This window comes from Marmota flaviventris, chromosome 13 (genome assembly GCF_047511675.1).
Source record: "Marmota flaviventris isolate mMarFla1 chromosome 13, mMarFla1.hap1, whole genome shotgun sequence".
NCBI lineage: Eukaryota > Metazoa > Chordata > Mammalia > Rodentia > Sciuridae > Marmota > Marmota flaviventris.
This window is the reverse complement of record NC_092510.1, coordinates 84,933,822-84,957,777: the sequence shown is the minus strand read 5'-3', so window position 1 is coordinate 84,957,777 and position 23,956 is coordinate 84,933,822. Positions and strand designations below refer to the sequence as shown.

At 54.2% G+C, this 23,956-nt stretch overlaps 2 protein-coding genes across 8 annotated transcripts in view; one reads left to right on the top strand and one right to left on the bottom strand.

The window, feature by feature from the left end:
* The first annotated feature begins 542 nt into the window (after nt 1-542).
* Nucleotides 543-12,883, top strand: Ambp (alpha-1-microglobulin/bikunin precursor). The gene is made up of 10 exons (XM_027949461.2): nt 543-650; nt 1,424-1,566; nt 2,899-2,975; nt 3,755-3,871; nt 4,275-4,376; nt 5,075-5,121; nt 10,468-10,549; nt 11,595-11,762; nt 12,055-12,228; nt 12,852-12,883. The coding sequence occupies exons 1-10, from the start codon at nt 543-545 to the stop codon at nt 12,881-12,883; spliced, it is 1,050 nt and encodes a 349-aa protein (XP_027805262.1).
* A 7,975-nt stretch (nt 12,884-20,858) lies between these two features.
* Nucleotides 20,859-23,956, bottom strand: part of Znf618 (zinc finger protein 618) — a 158,050-nt gene continuing 154,952 nt past the window's right edge. For all 7 annotated transcript variants that reach the window (XM_071600859.1, XM_027949458.2, XM_071600857.1 and 4 more), the window contains one exon: nt 20,859-23,484. In XM_071600859.1, the coding sequence (XP_071456960.1) occupies nt 21,968-23,484 (1,517 nt within the window). In that variant the 3' untranslated portion in view covers nt 20,859-21,967. The remainder of the gene's footprint in view (nt 23,485-23,956) is intronic.

The following is a 23,956-nucleotide window of genomic DNA, read 5'->3' as shown; positions in this document are numbered from 1 at the left end:
ATGCTGTCCTTCTCAGCAGCTCCACTTCCCAGCTGGGGGGCCCTGACCAGTCACCTCACTTCTTGGAGACTCCAATCCTCTGTTTGTAAAGAGGGAAGATAGCACCTCTGCCTGGGTGTAGTGGGAGTGTAACTCAGTTCTGTGGCTTGTGGGACAAAGCCGGGTACCGCAGGTACTCAGTGAGGGAGGCTATTGTCACTATCATCATCTCTACTATTATTTGCAAGGACTTCGGGAAGCCGGTGCCCAGAGAGAGACCCCCGAGGTGGGCAGGAGGCCTTCTGGGGGCCGAGCCCTCTCTGCTGAGCCTGGGTCTCTTCCCAAAGGCCACTGGCCCCCTTTCTACGGGAATCAACCCCAGTGATCGATCCCAGTTGGCCTTGGGCCCTGATTGGTCCCTGTCAAGCAGAGCAAACACCACGGTCACCTACCAGCCTCGGGCCCCTTCCCCAGCCCCAGTTCCCAGCCACCCCTGCAGGAAGTTTGCAACCCCTCTGTCCCCAGAGCAGGCAGTGCACCGCCCGAGGACAGAGAGCAGAGCCATGTGGGGTCTCCGCGCCTCGCTTCTGCTGTTGGCCACCTGCGTGGCGGCGAGCGCTGACCCTGTGCCAGATGACATCCAAGTGCAGGAGAACTTCGACGTCACCCGGGTAAGGCTGTCCTCTCTGGGGGAGGTGGCTGTGGGCGCCTCGTGAGCTCTCGGTCTCCCCCTGGAGCTCCAGTGGTCAGTCCCTCCTGTCATGCCATTTGGGCTCTGGGATTCTTCAGAGCTACAGCTCGACCCGTCTGTCCTTCATTCCGTGGGACCTCTCACCTCAGATCCCACAGGTCAAGCATCCTGTCCCCGCAGGCTCCAAGGAGACTCTGGGACTCTCGAGCAGCTGCCCCAGGGCAGGCTTCGTCTGGGACGGCCACCCTGCAGCCCCTCAGCCGCCCACGTGGCGTGGACCTCGGGGCTCGCCCTGTCCCCGCCTTGGTCCTCAGTGACCTTCCCTACACGTCCTTCTGCTGGCCCATCCCCGGGTCTCATCCACACTCATGGCGTGGACAGAACCTGGGATGGCACAGGGCAGGCGTGTGCCCATGAGCCTGGGGGCCGGGGTGGGAGATGATGGGGAGTGGGGAAGCAGGACGGAGCTTGGTCAGGGCCGGGTCCCAGGCCTCCCCGTCCCTGGAGGGGTAAAGACAGGACTGTCTCTTGAGGAGCAGTGGCCGGTGACCTGGGGACACAGAGGTCAGCCCCGTCCCCAGGAGCAACACACTGTGCTCAGGGAATCTTCTGAGTGGCAGGCGGGGTTGGGTGCTCCCCTCCTTCCTCAGCCACCTGGGGCCTGTGACTCCACAGTGTCGTGAGACCGGAGGCGGGAGGGGAGCAGGCAGGGTCTGGGGCCGGAGGGGACCAGACCCTGTGCCTGCCTCCTAGATCTACGGGAAGTGGTTCAACCTGGCCGTTGGCTCCACCTGCCCTTGGCTGAAGAGGATCAAGGACAAGATGAGCGTGAGCACGCTGCTGCTGGGAGAGGGGCCCACGGCGTCGGAGATCAGCGTCATCCACACCCACTGGCGGTGAGCGGGGAGCGGAGGAGGCACCCACCTTGTCTCTGAAGCCTGCAGGCCTCTGCCCAGCCACGTCCTGGCCCCCAGCCCCAGGTCCCTCTCTACCTCCTGCAGGAGGGCCTCCAAGGCTGTCCCCTCTGGACCTCAGCCTCCTCCTCCTCTTCCTCCTCCTTCTCCTCTTCCTCCTCCTCCTCCTCCTCCTGGGCTGTTGCTTGGCTCAGGAAGGTCCCTGCCACCCCCAGGGGCCAGCCTGTCTTCTCCCTCCCCACCCCCACCCCTGGGCCAAGCTGGCTCTCTCTGGTTGTCTGTAGCAACCTGTGGACTCTTGTCCCCCGTCTACCTCCATCCCCCATCCAGTCTACTCTTCACCCAGAAATCAGAAAGACCTCCCCAAACCCACATCTGCTCATGGTGCTGGGCTCCTTGGCCTATTCATGGCTCCCAACTGCCCTTGGGAATTAGACTGAGACCTTGGGCGCAGAGGCCTTCCGGGCCTCCCATGCCACCCGCCAGTCGCCGTCCCACGCTTTCCCATGCACTGTGACCTGCCCTGGTGGACCTGCAATTCCTGAAAACCTTCACCCACTTGACCCCCCACCCCCGCCTTTGCACGTGATGCTCCTTCTGGAAGCCCCTCTCCCCGCCCCCTGGGCTAACTCCTATGCATCCTCAGGGCTCTGGTTCCATGACACTTCCTCCAGGAGGGCCTCCCTGGACCCCAGGTCAGGCCACAGGCCTTCCTTTGAGCTGCCAGAGCACCAGGCTTCCCCAACCTGGCATGGTCATCTGGTTGTCTGCCTCTGGCCAGCCTCCTTGGTCCTCAGGGAGGTCCGCTGCAGGAGAGGCTCGGGCCGTCTTGCTGCGTCTATATTCCCAGCACAGAGCATGGTGCTGGGTGCGAGTGCACTGCCTGATAAATGTCCCCTGGGTGGCTAGGAATCACTGCAACAGTGACAGCCACCTGCACGCAGCGCTCACCTCGGCTCCCTGCGGTAGACTCAGCGTGTGGGGTAGAGCTTCGTCGTCCCACTGCACTGAGGGGAACTGGGGAGGCAGGAGGCCCTCGGGATCATGAAGGAACCCACACACGCGGGCACTAGCCCACCCCCAGGGCCGCGGGGTTTTGTTAGGGTCAGTGATGTTGGTGTTGGCTTTGCCAAGCGAATGGCATCGACTGGTCCCTTTGTCCCCTCATAGGTAAAATGAGGGCTGGCCTGAGTATTAGACAAGATGCTTGGAAATGTTGATTTGAAATTCAATGAGACAAGAGAAACAAGATGTTTGGAAAGAGCCTGGGGGAGGGCCGGGTGGTGCCGACTTCCTCTCCGGGGTTCATTCCAGGAGGGGCGTCTGCGAGGAGATGTCCGCAGCCTATGAGAAGACCAGCACGGCGGGCAAGTTCCTCTACCACAAGCCCAGTACGTCCTCGGCTCCCCTTCCCCACCCCACCACCGTCCCTCCCACCTAGCTGAGGTGTCGCCCAGCTCCCCCAGGCGCCCCTCCATCCCTCCCCCTCTTCTTCTGCCTGCCTCGTCCCCCATGAGCACATGTGCAGAGGAGGGCAGTGGTGCTGAGCGCGGAGGGTGACGTCAAGATGCCACCAGCCCCCGGGTCTTGCTGAGCCTGGTGCTCACTGATAGAGGGCCCTGGGCATGAGTGCATTTGTCAACTCAGCAAATATGCTCCATGTGCCAAGAAATCAGGAATTTACGAATTTTTGCACAGATGGAAGGAGGCATGGAGGGAGGGATAGATAAATAAATGAGTCCATGGATGATCGATGGGTATGGACGCCAGATCAATGAGTCCATGGGTAAATTGACGAAGGAATAAAGGAGGAAGGAGAAAGAAAGGGAGGGAGGAGGGGGAAGGGAGGAGGAGGAGGAAGGAAGGAGGAGGAGGAAGGAGGAGAAGGAAGGGAGGAGGAGGAGGAAGGAGGAGGAGGAGGAAGGAGGAGGAGGGAGGGAGGTTTAGGGAGGACTGCTGGATGGAGTCACGGGCAGTCAGGGCAGGTGTGGAGGAGATGGCCCAGTGGCTGGAGAGAGGGACTGAAGATGGAGATTGGTAATAAACACCCAGGAGGGCTGGGCAGCCAGGTGGACAGGGGAAGGCACGAGGTGAGAGCGAACGGGCAGCAGGTCTCGAGGTCAAGGCTCTGACCACCGACGCCCGTGGCCTGGCTGCCTTTCCTTTGCAGAATGGAACGTGACCATGGAGTCCTACGTGGTGCACACCAACTATGACGAGTACGCCATTTTTCTGACCAAAAAAATGAGCCGACACCATGGACCCACCATTACCGCCAAGCTCTACGGTAATGACCAGTGATGACAGCAGCCCCTTGGAGCTGGGTGGGCTTCTGGACAGTCGAGTGGGAGGAGCAGGAGGCTTTGCCTTTCCTTTTGACAAAACTCCAGGTGGGGGAAAGCCTTTGCTCTCCCCGGGGGAGGAAGGGTCCAGGTCCCCATGTGAGGCGGGACCCCTTCACTTGACCTCTAAAGTCAATCTGGAGTCTCCAGGCCCCCGAAAGAGCTGGTGGGAAGAGCCTGGGGTGGGGACTCGGGAGCCCCGTGTGGGAGCCTGAAGGGGCTCCTCTTCCTGTTGGAGAGCCTTCCTTCCCCTAAGTGTGTCTCGGAGTTTGAACAGGTCAGTAGTTCTAGAACTTTCCCTAAGTGAGAACCATCGGGCCTGGTGGCTCCTCTGCTCCCCACCTGCAGGGCGGAAGCCACAGCTGAGGGACAGCCTCCTGCAGGCGTTCAGGGAGATGGCCCTGGGCGTGGGCATCCCTGAGGACTCCATCTTCACAATGGCCGACAGAGGTGAATGGCCCCCGCACCCCACCTCGAGTTCCTGTCCCCTCTTCGTTCTTCATTCCCTGTCCCCAAACCATGGATCTTTTCTATCACCCTCTGAGACAAACAGGGACAATAGTCCCCTCCCTTCTTTACAAGCAGAGAGCCGCTGGATTTGTTCGTGTCTTGGGTCTATGGGGCGATAGAGCTGGGGCTGGACTGCATGTTCTCAGCAGGTTGGACAGAAATCCAGCATTCCTCTAGGGGGCGACACGGAGCTGGGGTTGGGGTGCAGCGTGGGAACTGAGCGTCTGTGTTCAAGTTCAGTTGGGTGGGTGGCTTCTGGCTGGTCCACCTCGCAGAGCCTCATGTTCCCATCTGTCAAATGGGGATAATAATGCCTTCCTCTAAGGGAAGGCCGGTGAGGGGTCAGTGAGGTCAAGCCATTAAGGACCACAGCATGGGGCCCTCAGGTGCTCTCACTGTTCCCGTGATGGCGCTGGCCGGGTGGACAGATGGTGGTGCTGTGCAGCCAACAGGCTGTAACTTTTCCAGTGAATGACCTTGAGCAAGCATAGTGGTGGTGGTGGGGGGTCACGAGGTGGGCTACCGCACAGGATGGTTTCTAGCAGGATGCCATTGGCACCATGAAAGAAATCGGGTCTAGGACCCCCCCCCCAGGCCTGGTCCTCTTCTTTACTCCTTTCTCCTGTCTCCTGACCTAGGGGAATGTGTCCCTGGGGAGCAGGAGCCACAGCCCACCCCACTCTCGGTAAGTGCTGCTCCCCGCCCCCTTCAGGCTCCTCACTGGGCTGCTGCTGGCCTGGCTCAGGCCCTGCCATGGTGCAGGGTCACTGAGGAGGTGGAGCAGCCTGCCCTGGGCATGGGTTTTGAGGTCAGACCCACCTGGGCTCCACCTTGGTGCTGCCACTTGAGCTTGTTGCTGCCCCGTTGGGACCTCACTGTCCCACCTGGGAAATGGGGTCATTATGCTCACCTTCCAGGGCTGTGCTGCAACTCCAGGACCCGTTAGGAAAGCTCTGAGCAGGGTCTCAAAGAGGGGAGACGCTCAGCCGGGCGTGGTGGTGCATGCCTGTCAATCCAGCAGCTCGCGAGGCTGAGACAGGAGGATTGTGAGTTCAAAGCCAGCCCCAGCAATGGCGAGGTGCTAAGCAACTCAGTGCGACCCTGTCTCTAACAAAATACAGAATAGGGCGGGGAGGTGGCTCAGTGGTCCACTGCCCCTGAGTTCAATCCCTGGTACCAAAAAAAAAAAAAGAAGGGAGACACTCATCAAGAAAGGAACAGTCTCCAATGAGGATGATGGTTTCAATGCACGGAAATAAAGGCGGTTGGTGTCCCTGAAAAGCAGCCAATTAGAACAGGCAGCCCCCTCCTCAGCTCCTTCTGAATCTGGGCCTCCCTTTTATTTCCCTGCCTATTACCATATTGATTACACTTTCTTCATTCTTCATGTTCTCTGTTTGGGAGTTACATTCGTCATACAGGTGTGTGTGTGTGTGTGTGTGTGTGTGTGTGTGTGTGTGTGAGAGAGAGAGAGAGAGAGAGAGAGAGAGAGAGAGATTGATTGATTTAGAAACCTACTCTTGAAAATTGAAAAAAAAAATGAGATAAGAATGTCCTTATCCCACTGGGGACGGTGGCGCACACCTGGGAGCCAAGACAGGAGGATCTTAAGCTCAAGGCCAGCCTCAGCAATTTAGCGAGGCCCTAAGCAAATTACTGAGACCTGGTCTCAAAATAAAAAATAAAAAGAACTCAGTGGTTAAGAGTCCCCGGGTTCAATGCCCAGTACAAAAAAAAAAAAAAAAGATTTAAAGTATAGTACATAGTACATAATTGCTCCTATGTTTTTAAGAAAAATTACCATTGATCTTATAAGAGTCACATATGCATATTAGGAAGAAATCCATACAGAAAAATATCAAGATAGATTAGTTTTTATTTTAAATCCCACCACCCCCCAAATAGCAGCACTCCCATCATTAAAGAAATCAAATTGTGACAGAAGGAAGGACAGATGGACACAGGGATAGACTGTTATTAAATGGGATTATGCTGCAGATGTCATCTTTAGTTGTTAAGAACATTAATCATAGTTTTACTTGGATTTAAAAACAAAGGAGTTGAAGTGGACTTCTTGAACTTCAAGTAAACATCTCTTCACTACGAGAGATGCGCGTCTTAAGGAAAGGCAAAGTCACGAAAAGATCAGCGGGGCCAGCACCACCGTCCACGACTTTACACAAGAGCCGCTTCTCTGATTAGCTAGACGTCCCCACTCCATGTTGGTTCCATGTCCTCCTCCTCTTCCTTTTGCATTGTCCAGGTTGACACCAGCCGTCTCCAGATTGTCACTGTCACCCCCATGGTGATCCCAGGGCGGGATGGTTAGCCTGCAGACCTGGCCCTCCCAGCTCTGTGGGCAGTGGATTCCACGTGTCAACTTTAGTGAATGAAGCCACAGTCACCTGGGCTCCTGAGTCACTCATTTCCAGTGGTCTCTTAATTGGGGCCATTTCTTTGTGGAGTGGCTTTCTTGAGGTGGTTCTTGGGGGTTTGAACCTGTGAATCTTGCATGTTTGAGAATAACCGCCCCATTCTGGAGGATGCAGAGGCCACTTTGCTGGGATACAGCACCCTGGCTGTCCCTCAGAACTGTGTGAACGTGGCTCCCTTATTCTCTTGCCCTGATGACTGTGGTAGAAAACCTGAGGCCAGGGTCATACTTTCTCTCCTTCTATGGGACTTGTTTTCTTCTGCCCTGGTGCCTGGGAAGCCTTTCTCTATTGTCAAAGTCAACAGGGACACATCTCGGTGTCAAAGATTCTACACAATCACTTCCTGGCACGCAGCGTGTTCTCTCCACATGCAGGTGACGTGTGCTCCGTGTTTCAAGGAAGTCTCCTGCACAATGTCGTGGAACCCCTCTTCTGTGCCCTTGGTCGGGAGCACCCCTTCTCTCACCTGGAGCACCTCTGTCTTCCATGTCGGCTAGTTTCTCCTGACTGTTTCAATGCTGTCTTTTCGGTTCACAATTTATTTGGCAGATCCAAATTCATGGAGTTTTCGTTCTCAACTTACTTAGGCTGCGCTCTTTCTCCTACTCATCCGTTTCCGAGGTGGATTTGGGTAGTTTCCGTTGTATCTTGCTTTATCTTGCTCTTGCTCTATCTGGGCTTTCTGGTTTTTTTTTTTCTGATCAGGTGGGGTAGGGTGTCCTTTAACCTCTTGGTCCTCTTCCCACTGAACTTGAGCCCAAGCCTACTTTAGTGTAAGCCCTAGGTATCTTGTGTTCATCCAAGTTTCTGAAGTCCTGGGAAATGGCGTAGGGGAGGGGAGAAGCCTTCCCTGTGGTGCGCCATCTTGGTCCAGGTACCAGTTCTGATAGTTTCCTGGGGCTGCAATAATGAGGTACAGCACCCTGGAGACTTTGAAATTTATTGGATTCCATTTCTGGAGGCTGGAAATCCAAGGTCAAGGTGTCAGCAGGGCTGGTTCCTTCTGAGGGCTGCCAGGGAGGACCTCGTCTACCTCCTGGTGGGTTTCTGGCATTCTGGGGCTCCTCCTTGGCTGGTAGGTGCCTCACCGACTCCCTGCCTTTGTCTTCACATCAGTTTCTCCATGTAGGATGTCTTGGTGTCAAAATTTTTCCCTTTTATAACTACACTATTCATATTGGGCTAGTGCCCACCCTAATGATCTCATCTTAATTACATTTGTACAACCCTGTTTCCAAATAAGGCCACATTCTGAGGTCCTAGGGATTGACTCCAATGGGTGACTTTTGGAAGGGACACAATTCATTCCATAACATTTTTTCCTCTGCTTATATTTTGAAGGACTGCGAAATATTCTCGGTAGGGCTCATTGCACCTGGTTGGGCTGGTGTCATGTGCATCTGTCTCAACCTAGAGCCCTGGACTGTGTCACTTCAGAACCTTTCCTTCTCTTAGAACGGAGCTGTATTTTCCATGTTTACTTGTTTATTCTCTGAGCCTATTTTCATGGCTCCTCTGTCAGAAAAGAAAAACGACTGGGTACCCCTCAATGTTTTTCTCTCTGGATTTGGAAAAATTAGGGAGAATTACAAATTTTTGACATACCACCCCTGGAGGTCAGAGGGCACTGTTCAGAGCTGCAAGATCCATTATGTTCAGTTCCAGCACGATTTGTTTCCTTCCTTGATTGCCAATGTTAACGTTTCTGACTTTAAATCACGTCCCCTTCCCTTATTTGAGTGACATTGATGGAAATTTTGGGACTGTTTTTTTAAAATTATTTTTTCCCAAGTGTTAGGTACTTGGAAGAAACTTGTGAATTTCAATCTTCCATCTTAATCCAGATGCCAACTGGATCTTTATTTCTTTATCAGTGTCAAGAATGAAATAGTAAGTAAGGAATGACTGTCCTTACCAAAGACAGAAATACCCCACATTTCTCTTCCTCCTGTTTCTTACTTTCTATTTGTATCCTTTCGGGTTTCCCATGGTCCTGTTTTTTTTTTTTATGGATCTGCTCTGAGATTGATGTTGTCATTTTTCACCTTTAAAAAAATCGTTTGTAAAATTTACATTAAATTCCATAATCCATTGTAGCAATTATTCATTTCAACTCTACATTTTATTGGCTTTATAGCTTTCCATATTTCTTCGTTATCATATCTGGTATTTCTGACAGATTCCATTCTCAATGGGTGGGAATATTTCTATTAGTAATTTTTTCAAGAATGACATGTGGGTGGCAAACTTCTAGGTCCTAGCCTAGCTGAGAATGTCTTTCTGTGGTTATATCATGTGGTCAACAGCTCAGATGAGTGAAGGACAACCTTTGCCTTCTTCCAATGCTCAGATATTGTTTTTGAGCTTCTGCCATTTACTCTAAGGGCCACCAGGCACTTTGTCCTTCATTCCTTGAATATCGAAGAAGGAACTCTTCATTAATTTTTGTCCCATTTATTTTTCCCTTATAATTGGGCAACTCAAGTATTTCTCCAATTCAGAAATGTTTTCTTCTATTATTTCTCCATTGCATGCTTTCTAGGTAGAATTCCTATTATGTGGATTTATTTGCCATAGTGTCTAAACTGCAGCTTAACCCTACTATGTGGTTAAATTCAACACCTTTTCCAGCCCCAATAATTTTCTGCCTTTATACATTCACTGCCATCACTGTTGCCTCCTGTTATATTGATGCAGATCATTTTGAATTTCATTGATGGCTTCTGTTTATTCTCTCTGAGTATCATCCTGCATTAGTGGGAACATTTCTTTAACTCAATACAATTCTTCTGAGCAGTTGTGTTATTTGACTTATCCCATGATTTTCTTTTCTTCTTCTGTGTTCATCAAGGAAGGTGCACAAGCCACCAGGTTGAGATGAGTCTGGGAGAGATTGGGAGCCCCGACAGTTTTCGTTTGTACTTTGAAAGGAGCAGAGAACATTGAAGGGTCTATAATTCTGCTCTTTAAGTTCCAGGTCTCGTTGTGGCAGAAAGGCTGCCTGGTGGCAGGCAGTTTCCCTGCTCATTCTTTGTTTGATTGCGCTGGGACCTATCCTCAGGAGACCCTAGACTCGGGGATGTCTCGACAGCTTTGGCAGCCCGCCCTTCTCTGCGGGCCCCACCACTGCAGCGGGGGTGTTTGGGTCAGTCCTGGGGCTCCTTCTTACTCTTGGGTTGGAGTTTTCCTTTCCAAGCAACCAATGATGGTCTGGGCAGCGCCTCCTGCAAATCAGTGGCACCCACACTGCAGGGTGCACAGAATGCCTTCACATTTCAAGCATGGGAACAGTGCCCCTCTGGGGTTTCCGGCTCTGGGAGAGACTTTCCCATGGTTCAATTCCTTTAGGCATTTCACTAGAAGTTGGATATGGAGGCACTGGGCCTTGTGGTTCTGATTTTCATTTCTGACTAGAAATCTACCCTGCGATGCCCATGATGGAATTCAGGTTGATGCTCTTGGGAAAAGAATTCATTAACCAGTCTAGTAGCTCTGCTTCTACCCGTACCCCAATTCCCCAAGCAAACAATTGTTCATGTATTCCAGGGGCACAGGGGAGCACAGGGTCTCTCAATAGCTTCTTTTCTGCCCCCCAGAGAGCCCGGCGGGCTGTGCTGCCCCAAGAGGAGGAAGGATCAGGGGCTGAGCAGCCAGTACCGGGTTTCAACAGGAAGGAAGGTAAGGAGCACCTGCCTCTTCACCCACTCTGCCTTGCTGGGAGAGAAGGGCCCATGGCTGGCTCACCCTGGCTACTTTATCTCTGTGAAGTCCCTCTCTTCCTGCTGCAGAGTCAGACTGGCCCGAGGAAAGGCAGAGGGGGTTCTCTGTACTATTGTAGGGTTGTAGCAGACGGGAGGAACACAAGGTTGGTCCTCAGCTCCATGGTAGAAGTGAGCTCTTGTTCTGCCTGTGTCACAGGGTGGCCTCCGGGTGGGATAGTAGCTAGTGGGCCTCTGTGATGGGATAGTAGCCAGTGGGCTGACCATCAGGGCTTCCGTAGAAGTCAGGAGAAGAGCTTGAGGATGCCTGGTGAACTTGACAGTGCTCACAATGGACTCCGTCTTCAATTCACTCGGCAGATATCAGGCCCTGTGCTGGGCGCTGGGGTCTCAGAGACAAACCACTCTTGTCTTCTTGAATGTTCTGCTTTAGTGGGAGGGGGGCATCCAAGGGAGAAATTGATGGATCCCAAAGAGAGGATCTGCAAAGGGCTAAGGAAGCTCAGAGGATACTGGGGTGCGGAGGTCAGGGGGACTTCCTAGACCAAGGGAAATTCATGCTGTGTAGAGGCAAGCCCCCCGGTCCTGTGGAAGACACCCCAGAGTCAGGGACAATGAGAGCAAAGGTGTGGGGTGGCACCGCAGTGAAGGGATCAGACTGGCCAGTATGGGGTGGAAATGTATCACACTCCTGCCACCACAGACTCTCTGGGCAGATAAGACCAACACAGGGGGTCACTAGGTGTCAACTCCCATGTGATGGAGTCAATGAGCACTGGTTTTGGAGTCCAACAGACCTGGCTTGGGACCTTAGTTCTGTGTAACCCTGGGTGAGTCACTTCGCCTTTCTTGAGAGTCAGTTGCTTCATCTATAAAATGAGCCGATGATCTGTCCTTTACCCATGAGGGGAAAATTTACAAGAGATGATGCCGACTAAGTGCCCTGCTTGGTGACAGGTATCCAGTAAGCACTCAGTAAGTGCTGCTCTTTGGCCCCTTCCCAGACTCCTGCCAGCTGGCCCACTCACCAGGTCCCTGCCTGGGCCTGTTCCCGAGGTATTTCTACAATGGATCGTCCATGGCCTGTGAGACCTTCCAATATGGCGGCTGCTTGGGCAACGACAACAACTTCCTCTCTGAGAAGGAATGTTTGCAGACATGTCGCACCGTGGGTGAGTGTGGCCCCTGCTCTGCGCCTCCATTCCCCCACACCCATCCGTTCTCCCAGAAGACCCCTTGCCAACGAGCAGGGAGCCATGGGAGGGTGTCCAATGGTGGAATTTCAGGGCAAGCCTCCTGAAGCCATAGGATACGGATTTGGGTGGAGATGTCCCTTGGCCAAGGTGGATCTATTTCCTCATCTGTAAAAGAGGGACCACGGGTTCTAGCTGAGCAGGGCCCTGGCTCCGGAGCCCTTGTATGTCCCAAGTCTCACTGAAGCACCATGCCTCTCTCTACCGACAGCGGCCTGCAACCTCCCCATAGTCCCTGGTCCCTGCAGAGCGTTCAAACAGCTCTGGGCATTTGATGCCGTCCAGGGAAAGTGCGTCCTCTTCAACTATGGGGGTTGCCAAGGCAACGGCAACAAGTTCTACTCAGAGAAGGAGTGCAAGGAGTACTGCGGCGTCCCTGGCGAAGGTAGGAGGCCCTGGGGGGTGCCGGGCTGGACCACCAGGCTGCCAGGGTCCAGGTGTGAGAATCCTGATGGGGGGTGGGTCCCGCAGAGCTGAATTCCTGGTGAGCAGGCCACCACTTTTGAGGCCTCAGCTTCCCAAATGTAAAATGAGCCAAACCCAGGGTGCTACCCGTGCCAGGTTCAGGCATGCTCAGAGGCTGCAGCCCGAGGAGCTGGAGAGCTGGGTTCCCATTCTCATGCTGCTATGTTCAGGCTGGCCGCGGGGCGGGGGTGTGTGTGCCAAGGGCGATTTGAGCTTCCATTTTCTCTTGTAAAATGGGACAAAATACCCACCTCCCAGACTTCACAGTACCTGGCAGAATTAGTGCTCAGCTAATGGCAGTTTCTGCTGATAATGACTATTTGGGGACAGGAGCCACATGAGATTTCTGTGCCTTGATTTTCCCATTGCAAAATGGTATGTAAGGCAAATCAACAAAAAAACATTCACATCATCCTGTGGCATGCCCCGGGCTGTCACTCGGCAAGTGGACGCTTTTGCCCCCACATTCAGGTGGCTTTCCCTCCCCCACCCCCTGGAGGTCCCCACCCTGGAGCCCCTTCCTGAGCCTTTCTGTGTCCACAGGGGATGAGGAGCTACTGCGCTACTCCAACTGATGGCTGGCCAGTCTGCAAACCAGAGAGTGGTCGGCGTCCCCCCCAGGGCAGGACGGGGCAGATGACCCAGGTCCAAATAAAACCAAATGGTGTCTTGCTGGAATTCCCTGTCCTGACTGCACTGCCACCATAAATGGAACAAGATGGAGGAGGTTGGGGAGGGGAAGAAGCCAGGTGGGGCGTGGCCCACCTAGCATCCAGGAAGTCCAAAGTGCATGGGTTGGAAGTGGATCGGAATCCCCTTCAGTCTGTGCAAAGTGTGCAGCCGCGGCCCCCTGCTCCACCATAGTGCAGAAGGGGATTGTTCTGTTTTGCTTTCATGAAACTCTGGGCAGTTGTTTCTGGGAGATGTTGGATGGAGGTCATGAGTGACCCAGGGTCAGAGGAAATACTGGCGCCCTAGTGTGCCCAGGGAGCTGAGGGAGCACAGCAAGTGCCTGAACCATTCCCGGTCCCTGACTGACCCGACTCCTCTCTGGCACTTTCCCTCAGCCATCACCCCGTCCCCATCCCCAGCTGCCCCGAGCTGGGTGCTGGGGCTGGTCCCCCACTCATTCTGAGCACCTGTCCCCTGGAATCCTCACCCTGGCCCTGGCCTTGGAAGGAGACTATTCCTTGCTTCCTAAGGAAGCCCTTGGGCAGGCTGCCTTCTCGCATGCTTGGGAAGGTGTAGGTGGGCAGCCAGGGCCGCTCCAGGACCAACTGACCAGAAGATACACCTCCAGGACTCTCCACTTACACACTGGATTTATAAACATCGGACTCATGACTGACTCCTGTTAGTGGCACCCTGCAGACAGCCGGCAGGGCTGGGCCCCTCTTCTCTGGGGAGGGACCAGTGTCCTGAGGGCCAGAGGCCAGTTCTGTCAAGGGCTTGCCTCTCATGCTGACTCAGCCCATGTTCTGGAGAGATCAGGAAGGAGGGAGGGAGTTCCACGTCTCTTGTTGAGGGGGTGACCCAGGGGCAAGAGGTGGGTGCAGGAAGCTCTGCAGCCCCTTCAGTCAAAGACCCTCCTCCCAATTCCAGGGCTGTGGCTTCCAGGTTCTGACAGAACTGTCCTGAAGAACAGTGTTTTTGTTCATGACCAGGACTCCCTGGACAGAAGTGGGTGGGTCAGGAGCAAGGGGAGACAGCTGTTCCAAGAGGAATGACCGGGGGCTCCTCAGCCTGACACTGACAAACATGTCATGCCCATCGTGTCCCCACGTACCTCACACACCGGATCAGCTGCTGATGGGACTTTGAAGGTGCCACTCTGAAGAGGGGGATTTTGAAGTGACCTGAAGGACAAATGCTTAACCAGAGGGTGGACGCTACTGTTGTAGGCTGGCTTCTGCCGGTGGGAGGGACACTGGGCTCACAAGATACTTCTGTGCACTTCTGAAACCACCATTTAAAAACAGCTTCCGTATAAAACCCAGCCTTCTCAATTCTCATGAAAGCAGGTTCTGGCCAACCTGGGCTGCATCCTTAAGCCAAGGGGGCGACAAGATGCCCCTTGGAGGGCCCTCACCTTGGCGTTCACCAGCCCTATCCCTGACCTGCCTGCTCCCTGAGCCATTTCTTTCTGTGTCACTTGCTACCTATTTTCACCAAAATGAAATAAACTCAGGGATCCTGACTCTCCCTCCAGGGTGGGGTGGGGGCGCAGTGTGACCCTGTCACAGAGCTCGGCAGGCTCATCTCAGAAGGTACCAGGGATCGTTCCCAGGCAAGTGGCTGCCCCTTCCCTGAAGATGCAGTTGATTCTTCCATAGTTTCATCTCCAACTTTTCTTTTAATGGTGCTGCTGACATTCGTTACAAAATAGACGTGGCTGCTCAGTAAAGTGACACAACTTTCTTTTGCCTTTTAAAAGACAATCTTGTAAAACCCAGAGGCTGGCCCGCTGGCTGCAAGGGCTGGGAGCTCCTGGCCACACCCTGGCCCTATCTGACCATGACCTTCAAGAGGCTCCTCTGCAGGCCTCCAGACTCCTTATTTGAGATGCAGAGAAGCTCCTGCTTCCAACTTCCACTGCACGGCTCAGGCATGTCCAGGTCACCTGGCAGGAGGACACCTGTCCCCCAAGTAGGACAGTGGAGAGCAGGGCTGCTGTTCTTTAGGAGGTTGGTCCAGCTTCTGGAGCCTCTCAGCTGTCACAAGGGGTTTGATGGGATTTTTTTCAGAGACCCAAGTAACACATCCTCTTAAAGTCCAGCGACCATTCCTGGAGACAGGAAGCAAGGGCGGGCAGGGTCCTGTGATTCACTTACCTGGAGAATCAGACGGCGGCTTTACCCAGCAGCGGGCCCTGCACGGGCCACAGCTGGTCTTCCGGAAGCATCTCTCTCTCTCTCTCTCACTCTTGACTTGCCTTGGGTCTGAGTTACTAAAGAAAAGCACGAATGACTTGGGGCCTGGACAGGTGCCCCCGGGCGGGTCCCCAAGCTCACAGTGAGGGTGCTGAGAAGTGCCCAGGTGCCATGAGGAACTGGGCCAAAACCAGAGACACTCTTCTCCAGGAAACGGACCGTGACACACAACATGCGCCATGAGGCCTAAGATGCTGGTAAAAGGGGCACAAGAGCCACATGAATGCCCATAGGGTCTGGCACACTTGGGTGTGTGCCTTGGGCATGGGGCCACCTCTTCTCAGCCATGACCCCCACTCATTCATCAGACACTAGCAGAGCTGGTCCAGTGAAGCTCACCAATGACTCACCGATTGACAGCTGGCATGCCCAGCCTCAGTGGCACCCCTGGCATGTCTCAAGTTGCCACCTGGGTCACCTGCCCATGGCCCACCTCCTCACTCAGTCCTTGTTATGGTTTAGAGGTGTGAGACCATGCAAGAAGGTTTGGAGGAGGAATGACTGGGTGACAGGGGATCGATCCCTGCTGGGATCCCTGGAGTGGCCGGTGTGGCTGGAGGGGTGGGGATTAGGGCGGGGCTTGGGGGGGTCTGTATATGTATGTGGCCAGCGCAGTCTCTGCCTTCTGATCACCACGACCTGAGCTGCTTCCCTCCACCACACTCTGCTGCCATGATGTCCTGCCTCACCTCCAGCCCAGAGGAATGGAGCCTGCCGTTGACCTCTGAAACTGACCTTGGAAACCGTGAGCTCCCAGATAAACTTCTCCTTCTCTACAGTTGTGCTGGCTGGGTCTTTAAGTCACAGCAGCAAAAAAGCTGAGCAGAGCAGTCCTGCTGGATGGCACGGCCCGACCCCCAACCCAAGAGAAAACATCACACAGCGCATCTTCCTAAAGGTCGTTTTATTGTAAAACCATAAATACAACCGACATGAATTCATTTAAGCAACTGATCCTCTCTAACCATGAAAAGGATGTTTTGCCTTGGTATCAACCACCGGGGAAGAGCGTGGTGAGAATTCAGGGGCGGGGGGGAGGGCGGGGGACTGAATCCTGGGCTGGGGCTTTTGGTGACTTAAAGAACCCGATGGAACCTTCCTCTTCTCCCTGGGAATGTTCCACTTTCGGACGACAACAGACAGGTAAAAACAGCAACATTTAAACAGCTCAGTTTTAAATTTTATTACTTAGTAAAAATCTTTCTTTTTTTTTTTCCTGTTCCTTTCCTCCATTTGACAATCAGTAAAAGTTTTAAACATCATGAAAACTGATTTGGGCTGTAAATGGAGAAACGGTACCAAAACAAAGTGAAAAGAAAAACCCAAAGGACACACAGAAAATCCTAAATAAACCCTCAAGATTGGCCTCGGGGGTTCACATATCACAAGAACCTCAACTCAACCCCCATGCAATGACTCCTCGGAGAAGCGCCGAATGTACATCAACGACACAGGAGACCGCCAACAACGCCTTTTGTTAATCAACACAGCAAGTGTGACACTAGGTATTTTTTTTTTTTAAATACAGTACATGGTACACAGGGTCCCCAAGATGGCCCTGCATAAACCCCCGTGAAGACTTGAGCCAAGCACTGGCTGTTTATAAAAATATTGTGTTGCTACAAAAGTATAAATTAATGCTACCGGTATTAAGAAATATTAAACACATAAAACTTATAAGGATTAAGAAAAATATTCATTAATACCTGTAGAAAACTCTGGCCTAAAAAAGATATTTTTTTTTGTTTGTTTTTTTGTAAATTTTTTTTGTGTTTTTTTTTTCTTTTTTTTCTTTTTTTTTTTTAAGATGATTTGAGTTTCTTGCACTCGGAGAGACAGACACAGTCAGATGTGTCTATGGTATTGCCTAGAACGCTGTCACTACTGAGAAGGGACGAGGGCGCACGCATGTGGTTACTGAGTGGGGGCAGGGGGGCACCAAGGCTTTCTCAAGATTTACCTGATGTGAGCGAATCGCCAACGTGGAGTGTGGGGTAAAGAAAAAGGTAGGATCAGAAAACAACTGGAAATAATTTACGCTTCTTACAAAATATCTCTGCTTGGGGTGGTTGTACAAAATGGTTTCCTGATGATCGGGATCTGCGTGGCCAGGCCGCGTGGCTCCTGATCTCTCCAGGCTGGCAAGTCCCAGCCCACGGCAGTTCAGGAGCTGGCTCACCACGGGGAAGCCACCGCCTCGGCCAGGCCAGGTGGAGAGCGGCCAGCGCCTGGGTTTGGAAGGAGCCCCTCCCTGCGGCTGGCCTCAGACCCCAGTCTGTGCCGACTGGGATTTCAGGGTGCGCCACGGGAATCCCAGGCCCCTGAGGTTGTGGACAAGGCTGGGCTGTGCCCCTTTAAGGAACTTTGGTTCGATGAGTCAAGATGCCCAGTGGGACGCTTGGGAGGGTGGGACCCTGTGGGTCGTGATGCCACTGCCCAGCTACAGACCTGGCGACTCTTCTGCACAGGATCAGTCCTTAAAGGACGCCTGAGGTGGTGGAGAGGCATGGCTAAGTCAGACCGCGACCTCACAGTTGCCCCCTGTCCCAGCGGGAGCAGGTGTGTCTGGCACAGAAACCACAGGCCTCGGTGGGTGAAAGCCAGACCCAAATGAGAGGAAGAAAAACAACTACAACAACAAAATCCCCGGAAGCCCTGGAGCGCCCTGGGGGGAAACATAAGAGGGAAACACTGTATCATTGGTTCACCAAAACTGGCCTAGCAAACATGAGCCACAGTGAGTGGGGGTCCTTCCCAGCTCTCCCACTGGGCTGGGGCTGGCAGGGTAGGGACAGGAGCCCCCATCCACTATCTCCAGGGCACAGAACGAGCCTTCGTCTCTCTGTCCCATCGAAACCAGCAGCCTTCCCAGGGGCCCTCCTTCAGACACATCCAGACAAGAGGCTGTCAAGCTCCCCAGGCCTGGGAAAAGCCCGAGCTCGGTGCAGCCTACGAGGCCAGCAGGCTGCCAGCCGTGCCCTTCGAGAACAGCACGGGTATGACAAGGTCAGGGGGTGTCCCTGCTGGGCCTCACGGGCCTCCCTTCTCCATCCACGTACAGGCTTCTCTGCGAGCCTTCCTGGTGACCCCGTGGCCCCAGAGAGCATGTGTTGCATCCCTGACATCTCTCCAGGTGCCCACCCTGCCAAGAGCCCACCCCAAGTCCAGCGACAGGTGGCCTCACTCACCAACAGGGGACTCCTAAAGGCAGAGGTTCAGCTTCACAGTGGAAAACGACTTGCAGAATTCTTCCCTGGTGTTTCATCAAAGTGCAAGAGATACAGGGTCGAACTCAAAGAGGGGACGCTGGACCAGCCCACGCAGCTGGTGTCCAACTCCTTCCTAGGGTCCCGGAGACCTGCGACTTCTCATCTGTGCCACTGGACCACCCTTCTTGCCAGGAATCCTCGATGTCCTTTCCCCAGCCCAGTGTGAAGGTACCCAGCAGATGGGATGGTGGCACTGTTGTTTCCTAGCTTCTGCGTGGCTCTGGAGGGTGGCCCGGCAGTTCAACCTCGGCACCAGCCACAGGAGGACCAGGCTGGGACGGGTGCATCCACCCATGACCGGGATGGCAGCACAGCTCCTGGTGGGCCCGAGACCATCCCAGTCTACTCCAATCTGAGACCACAATGCTGGGGTCCTTCACTTGGGCTGTGTTGGTGACAATGTGACTTCAGATGAGGGGGAAAACCCTGCTAAGTGGAGGTGTATTCTCTCCACCTCCCCTCTTGGGGCCATGGACGTCCAAACAGAGGCCATTTCTGTCCTGGGAATCACATGGCTCGTGGCAAGCTGGATCCAAGCCAGCAGGCCACCATCTTGACAGAAAAGGCCCAGCTTCCCGGTTCCCCAGCCCTCAAAGGCCTGTGGTGGAAAGACCTGCAGTGGTCACCGAATCAGGAGGCAGATGACTCTCTGACGGTCAGGGCCAGGCCAGGCACCAGGAGATGAACTGGGAGCGCCTGCCCGGATCCTTTGGCTGAGCTAGAATTTGGTAAGGTGGATATTGCTGGAGACATGGGGCCAGCGGTTGAGCCTGTGAGATCTTTGGGTTTTGTTAAGCTGTCTGCTGCAGCAGGACTGGGGACAGGAGTCCCTGGGGAACCAGAGCTGGCAAGAGAGTAACGACCACCTACCACTTTGCTATCCATGTGGATGAGGCAGCCGCAGGAGACAGCTTGGTGCGGACACAGTGGCTTTCACATCAGACCTGCAGAGGCCAGCTAAGCCCCAAGCACTGAACTGAGGTGCAAAAGAACCAGAGAGAAGGTGACAGGTGACAGCCTGTGGCTAGATACCTTGAGTTTAGACTTTCTCTGATGTGGAGTGTTCTAATTGCACACTTGGGCTTGCTAGAAGCTTTCCAAGAGAGCGAAATGCTTACTTTCAAATTCAGTGGCCCCCAAACAGGGCCACCAGCACAGTTCTGCTCCAAGGCTGTTCTCACTGACCACACAAAGCAGGCAGCTTGGGTGTGGTGAGGAGTGCCAGGCTGTGGCCCCAGCCACATCTGTCAAGCACAGCTGTAGACGCCTGTCTATCAGCAGCAGCCGAGAGCTCCCCTTCTGGAAAGCCCAGAAGGTCAAGAGCCTGCTGCTGTTTCCACTCCAGGAAGTGACCTTAGCTCCTGTCTGGACCTCCCTGTTCTTGTTCCACTGAGGCTCTCCTGTTGACAGGATCCGAGCTGCAGATGTGGAGGAAATCATGAGAACTTCTCCAGGAGGAGAGATGGCAGAGTGGCTCCTGAGACCGGGGCTCGCTGGAGCGAATGTGGAAATGGCCCGCTTGTATCCATTCCAGAATGTCCCAGACGCCGCAGGGAGGGCTGGGCCAGTTCTCATGAGGCAAAGTGCACAGGCTCGGCCCCCAAAGACGGTGATCTGGGCCCTCAGTCATGACCAACTTGACTCCCTTCCTGCCGGGGACAGGGGACAGGGCTGTCGTACAGTGCTTTTGTAGTCGAGGTATCTCGCAGTTGAGTAATGCTTCATTACTGGGAGGGGGAGTCACGCAGCCACCCCCAGGAAGGGAGACGGTTCCTTTGCCAGTAGCCCCCACAAAGGTGGTCATTCTCTGCCTTAAGTGTGACCATCGCTGCCCCACAGCCATGATCACTGAAGGGACGTGGGACCATCAGCTCTACTGAGGTGGGGCGGGTGGGGGTTGAGAGCTGATCTTCCTCTGTGTCACCCTCAGCATCTGGACTGCGGAGAACACAACTGCTCATGGCTGAGGGCTGGCAGAGAGGCCTAAAGACCCTTTCACAGCATCAAGTCCAGTGCATCCACCTACAAGGCACCACACTCAACTACTGTCCTGGGTAGAGGGCTGAAGTGCCTTTGGGGTCCCAGGAGGGCTGTGGACCCCCTAGAACCCCGAAATAGTAGGAGAGGCTGTGGGTCTGGGGTGTGGTGGACGCGAACATGGATCAAGGCAGAAGTCCCTGTTGAGCTGGAAGGGTTAGGCCCTGGTGGGGAGCGCAGAGCACTCTGGGTACGGAAGTCAGAACTCGCGGTACCAGGCGCAGCGAAGCAGGGGGGCGGCTCTTCCGCTTATGTTCAGAACCCCTAAGCCAGGTGCTGCCCCCTATGGCTTCCACCAGACTCCGCGCCTGAGGTTCCCGCGACCCCACCCCCACCCCTGGTCCGCAGACAGCTCAGCCAAGACCTTGCTCTTGACCTTGCTGCCAACAGGTGAAAACTGGTTGCAGGGGGAAGGCAGAAAAAAACCTTAGGGTACTGAATGTACCTCTGAGATGAGCTAGTTTACAGTGTGACTCGAGGAACGAAAAGGGCGAAACTCGGAAACATAAGTTAGACATTCAGTGCCTCCTAGCAGAGTCTAAATCAAATCGGAAGAAACAAAACAAACCCCCCAAAGAGGAGAAAACTGCTAAAATGTTAGGAAAAAAAAAACGACGTTGAGTGGAGACAGTTAGCTATACTTCTCTGAAAAATGTCTTTTTTTCCCTCTCTTATATTAAAAAGCAAAACGTCAGCTTTATATTCTTAAAGTCTCCTTTTCCTGATTTAGGGAGATAGGTGTGTTTCTAAGGCGGCTGCCTGGAGACACCCCAGGGGGCTCCCCAGGCAGCAGCTCAATGCCCTGAAGGTGAACGAGAAACAAAGTCCAGTGCAGAAACTGTCCATCTGATGCAGTTTGGAGAATCCGTGGCAGAGCAGCTGGGCGGGGTGGGGGTGGGTGGGGCTGGAGGGCTGGGTGGGGGCAGGCGAGGACAGGGAGCATCAAGTCATTCAGATCTCAGCTGCCTGAACATTTCACAACGTCAGCTTCTCCTGATCTGCACACCTGAAAATGGAGTCTTTAGAGCCCCTTCCCGAGAAAAGGTGAAACTTCTCCCTCTTTCCCAGTCACTTGGCTTTCCTGACACACCCAGTCAATGCACACACACCCGCAGGCAGGTGCATGCACATGCACCAGGATTGTATGTGTGTGCACGCGTGTGCAAAGCTTCTCTGGATGTGCAGATGAGCACAAGGCCCCCCACACCCCGGGCACGTGTGTTTGGACACACGCACACACGTGTGGATGTGGACACACATGCACACACACACACACTGGAAAAAAGCACTTAAGTTTCTAGGGGGCGTTTATAATGAGGTCCACAGTGTTTAGAACTTAAATTCCTTTTCTTTGTGACAGTGTTGTGTGTTTTTTCTAACGGTCGTTTCTCTGTTTTCTTCTCTTTTTCTTTGTTTCGGAGTCTTAAAGCATGTTGGATTTCAGAAACATGAGTTTGTTCATGTCTTCCGGGCTGAGCAGCCGCCTCCTTTTGATCAGGAGGGCCTGCTCACACATATTTACACACCCACTTCTGGCCCCCACGGCTGGGACCGCCAGGAGCCAGAAGGCAAGCTTGGCGAGTTTTGTGTGCTTTTGGGTCACGCAAGACCAGTACTGGAAGAGGTCAGGGGTGGCCTGGAAGAGGGGCTCCTGCAGGTAGTCGTACACCTCGCTCTTCCCCAGCCGATCATCCTCCTGAGCTGTGGGGTGCTCGCCAGCTGCGGAGCGGGGCTTCTTGGCAGCGGGCTCGAAGTCGGCCTCCTCGGCCCAGGACTCCTTCACCTCGTTGATGAGCTCGCAGACCTTGCCGATGATCTCCTCGTGCTGGTAGGGCGGCACGGGCCGCAGCTTCTGCTGCGGGTCCAGGATCATGGCCACCTTGTGGGCCGGGTGCACTTTGAAGTTCTCCTTGAGCGCCTCCAGGAAGAGGTGGCACAGCTTGCTGACGGTGCCCGCGTCGTTGGCCTTGGCCGTGAACAGCTTCTCCAGCCTGACGTAGGTGGGCAGCACCAGCTGCAGGGTGGGCTGGCTCTCGTTGCTCAACTCGATCACCGCCTGCTTCACGGGCGTCAGGATGGCGGCCAGGTTGCTGAGCAGGTGCTTGTTGAGGCTCTGGATGAGGTTCATCTTCTTGGCCCGGCTGTAGAACTCGCAGATCTGCTCGTAGCGCTCGTGCACCAGAAGCAGCGAGTCCGTCACGGAGTTCCAGCAGGGCGGCGGCGAGGTCTCCTCCAGCGACCCGAAGGTCTCCTTGGCGAGGCCCGTGGAGCCCGCCAGGTCCTCGCACACGTTGAGCAGCTCGATGACCTCGTGCATGCTGCGGGCCTGCAGCGTCCGCTTGCTCAGCACGCTCTGCACCACCGAGTTCAAGGCACAGGCTGAGCAGCGGAGGCACATACCGGCCTTGGAAAAGGCGGACGCGCTCACCCGGCAATCCGTCACGTACACTGTCCTGATCTCCGACATCACGAACTCCGAGAGTACGTTCTGTACCCAGTGGTGCACCAGGTCACCGCTGTCACGAATGTCTGCGCCCTTCACGCCCAGCACGTAGCTCTTGATGTGGTTGCCCTCGGCCTGGTAGGCTGTGAGGATGTAGCAGGAGTCGGGGCCCACGCTCTGAGAGTGGCAGGTGACACCGATGCCCAGGCAGGCATTGCTGCCCAAGGCGCATGTCACCTTGACCTTCACCTGGTTGTACATACGAGGCAGGTGCTTGAGGGCCAGCGTGTTGAAGTTGCCCAGAATCTCGGTGACCGAGAAGGCCCCATAGCGGGCGCCGCTGTCCACCAAGGTCTGGGCCAGCTTGAGGAACTCCTTCCCGCTGACCACACTCAGCGCGCCCAGGTCGGCGCACATGACTCGCAGCAGCCGCTCGGCGATGTTCTGCCGCTCCTTCTCCGGGATCATGCTGTTGGAGGTTAACCCACTGGTTGTGGCTGGCAAGGGACACAAAGAGAGCTGTGATTAATTCTGCATCAAGGTACTTGTCCTGGCAGCAGCATAATTCTCTAAACATCTAGGACAGGATGACAAATAGAGTTCATCTCACATGGACACTGGGGGCACAGGCTACTTCTAACGTGATGGTCTCACAGGAATAAAGTTCCACAATTGATTAGTAATGTCTGCCATGGGCGTGGAAATAGTGGCATATGTGCAACATACTTGCCCTGTGTGTCATTCAACCAGACCGTTGAAGACAACTAACCTCACCCGCAACGTAGGAATCAATGAAAACCAGGGACCTTTAGTGAATAAAATAGACGGAGCCAGTGGCAGGAAGGAACAGCCAACAGAAATGGCAGGTGGTGGCTCCTAATTCTGGCACTAGCTGGTGCTCTCTGACCACAACACAATCACCTCCTCTCCCAGGGCCTCCTGTCCTGAGTTAAGGATTCCTAGCATGAG

What these genes read in the sequence shown, in the direction of transcription:
- Ambp (XM_027949461.2), top strand. Translation starts at nt 543, where the DNA reads ATGTGGGGTCTCCGCGCCTCGCTTCTGCTGTTGGCCACCTGCGTGGCG. An exon ending in AGAACTTCGACGTCACCCGG is followed by an intron (nt 651 to 1,423) that starts GTAAGGCTGTCC and finishes CCTGCCTCCTAG; the next exon opens with ATCTACGGGAAGTGGTTCAA. An exon ending in GGGTTTCAACAGGAAGGAAG is followed by an intron (nt 10,550 to 11,594) that starts GTAAGGAGCACC and finishes GCCCCTTCCCAG; the next exon opens with ACTCCTGCCAGCTGGCCCAC.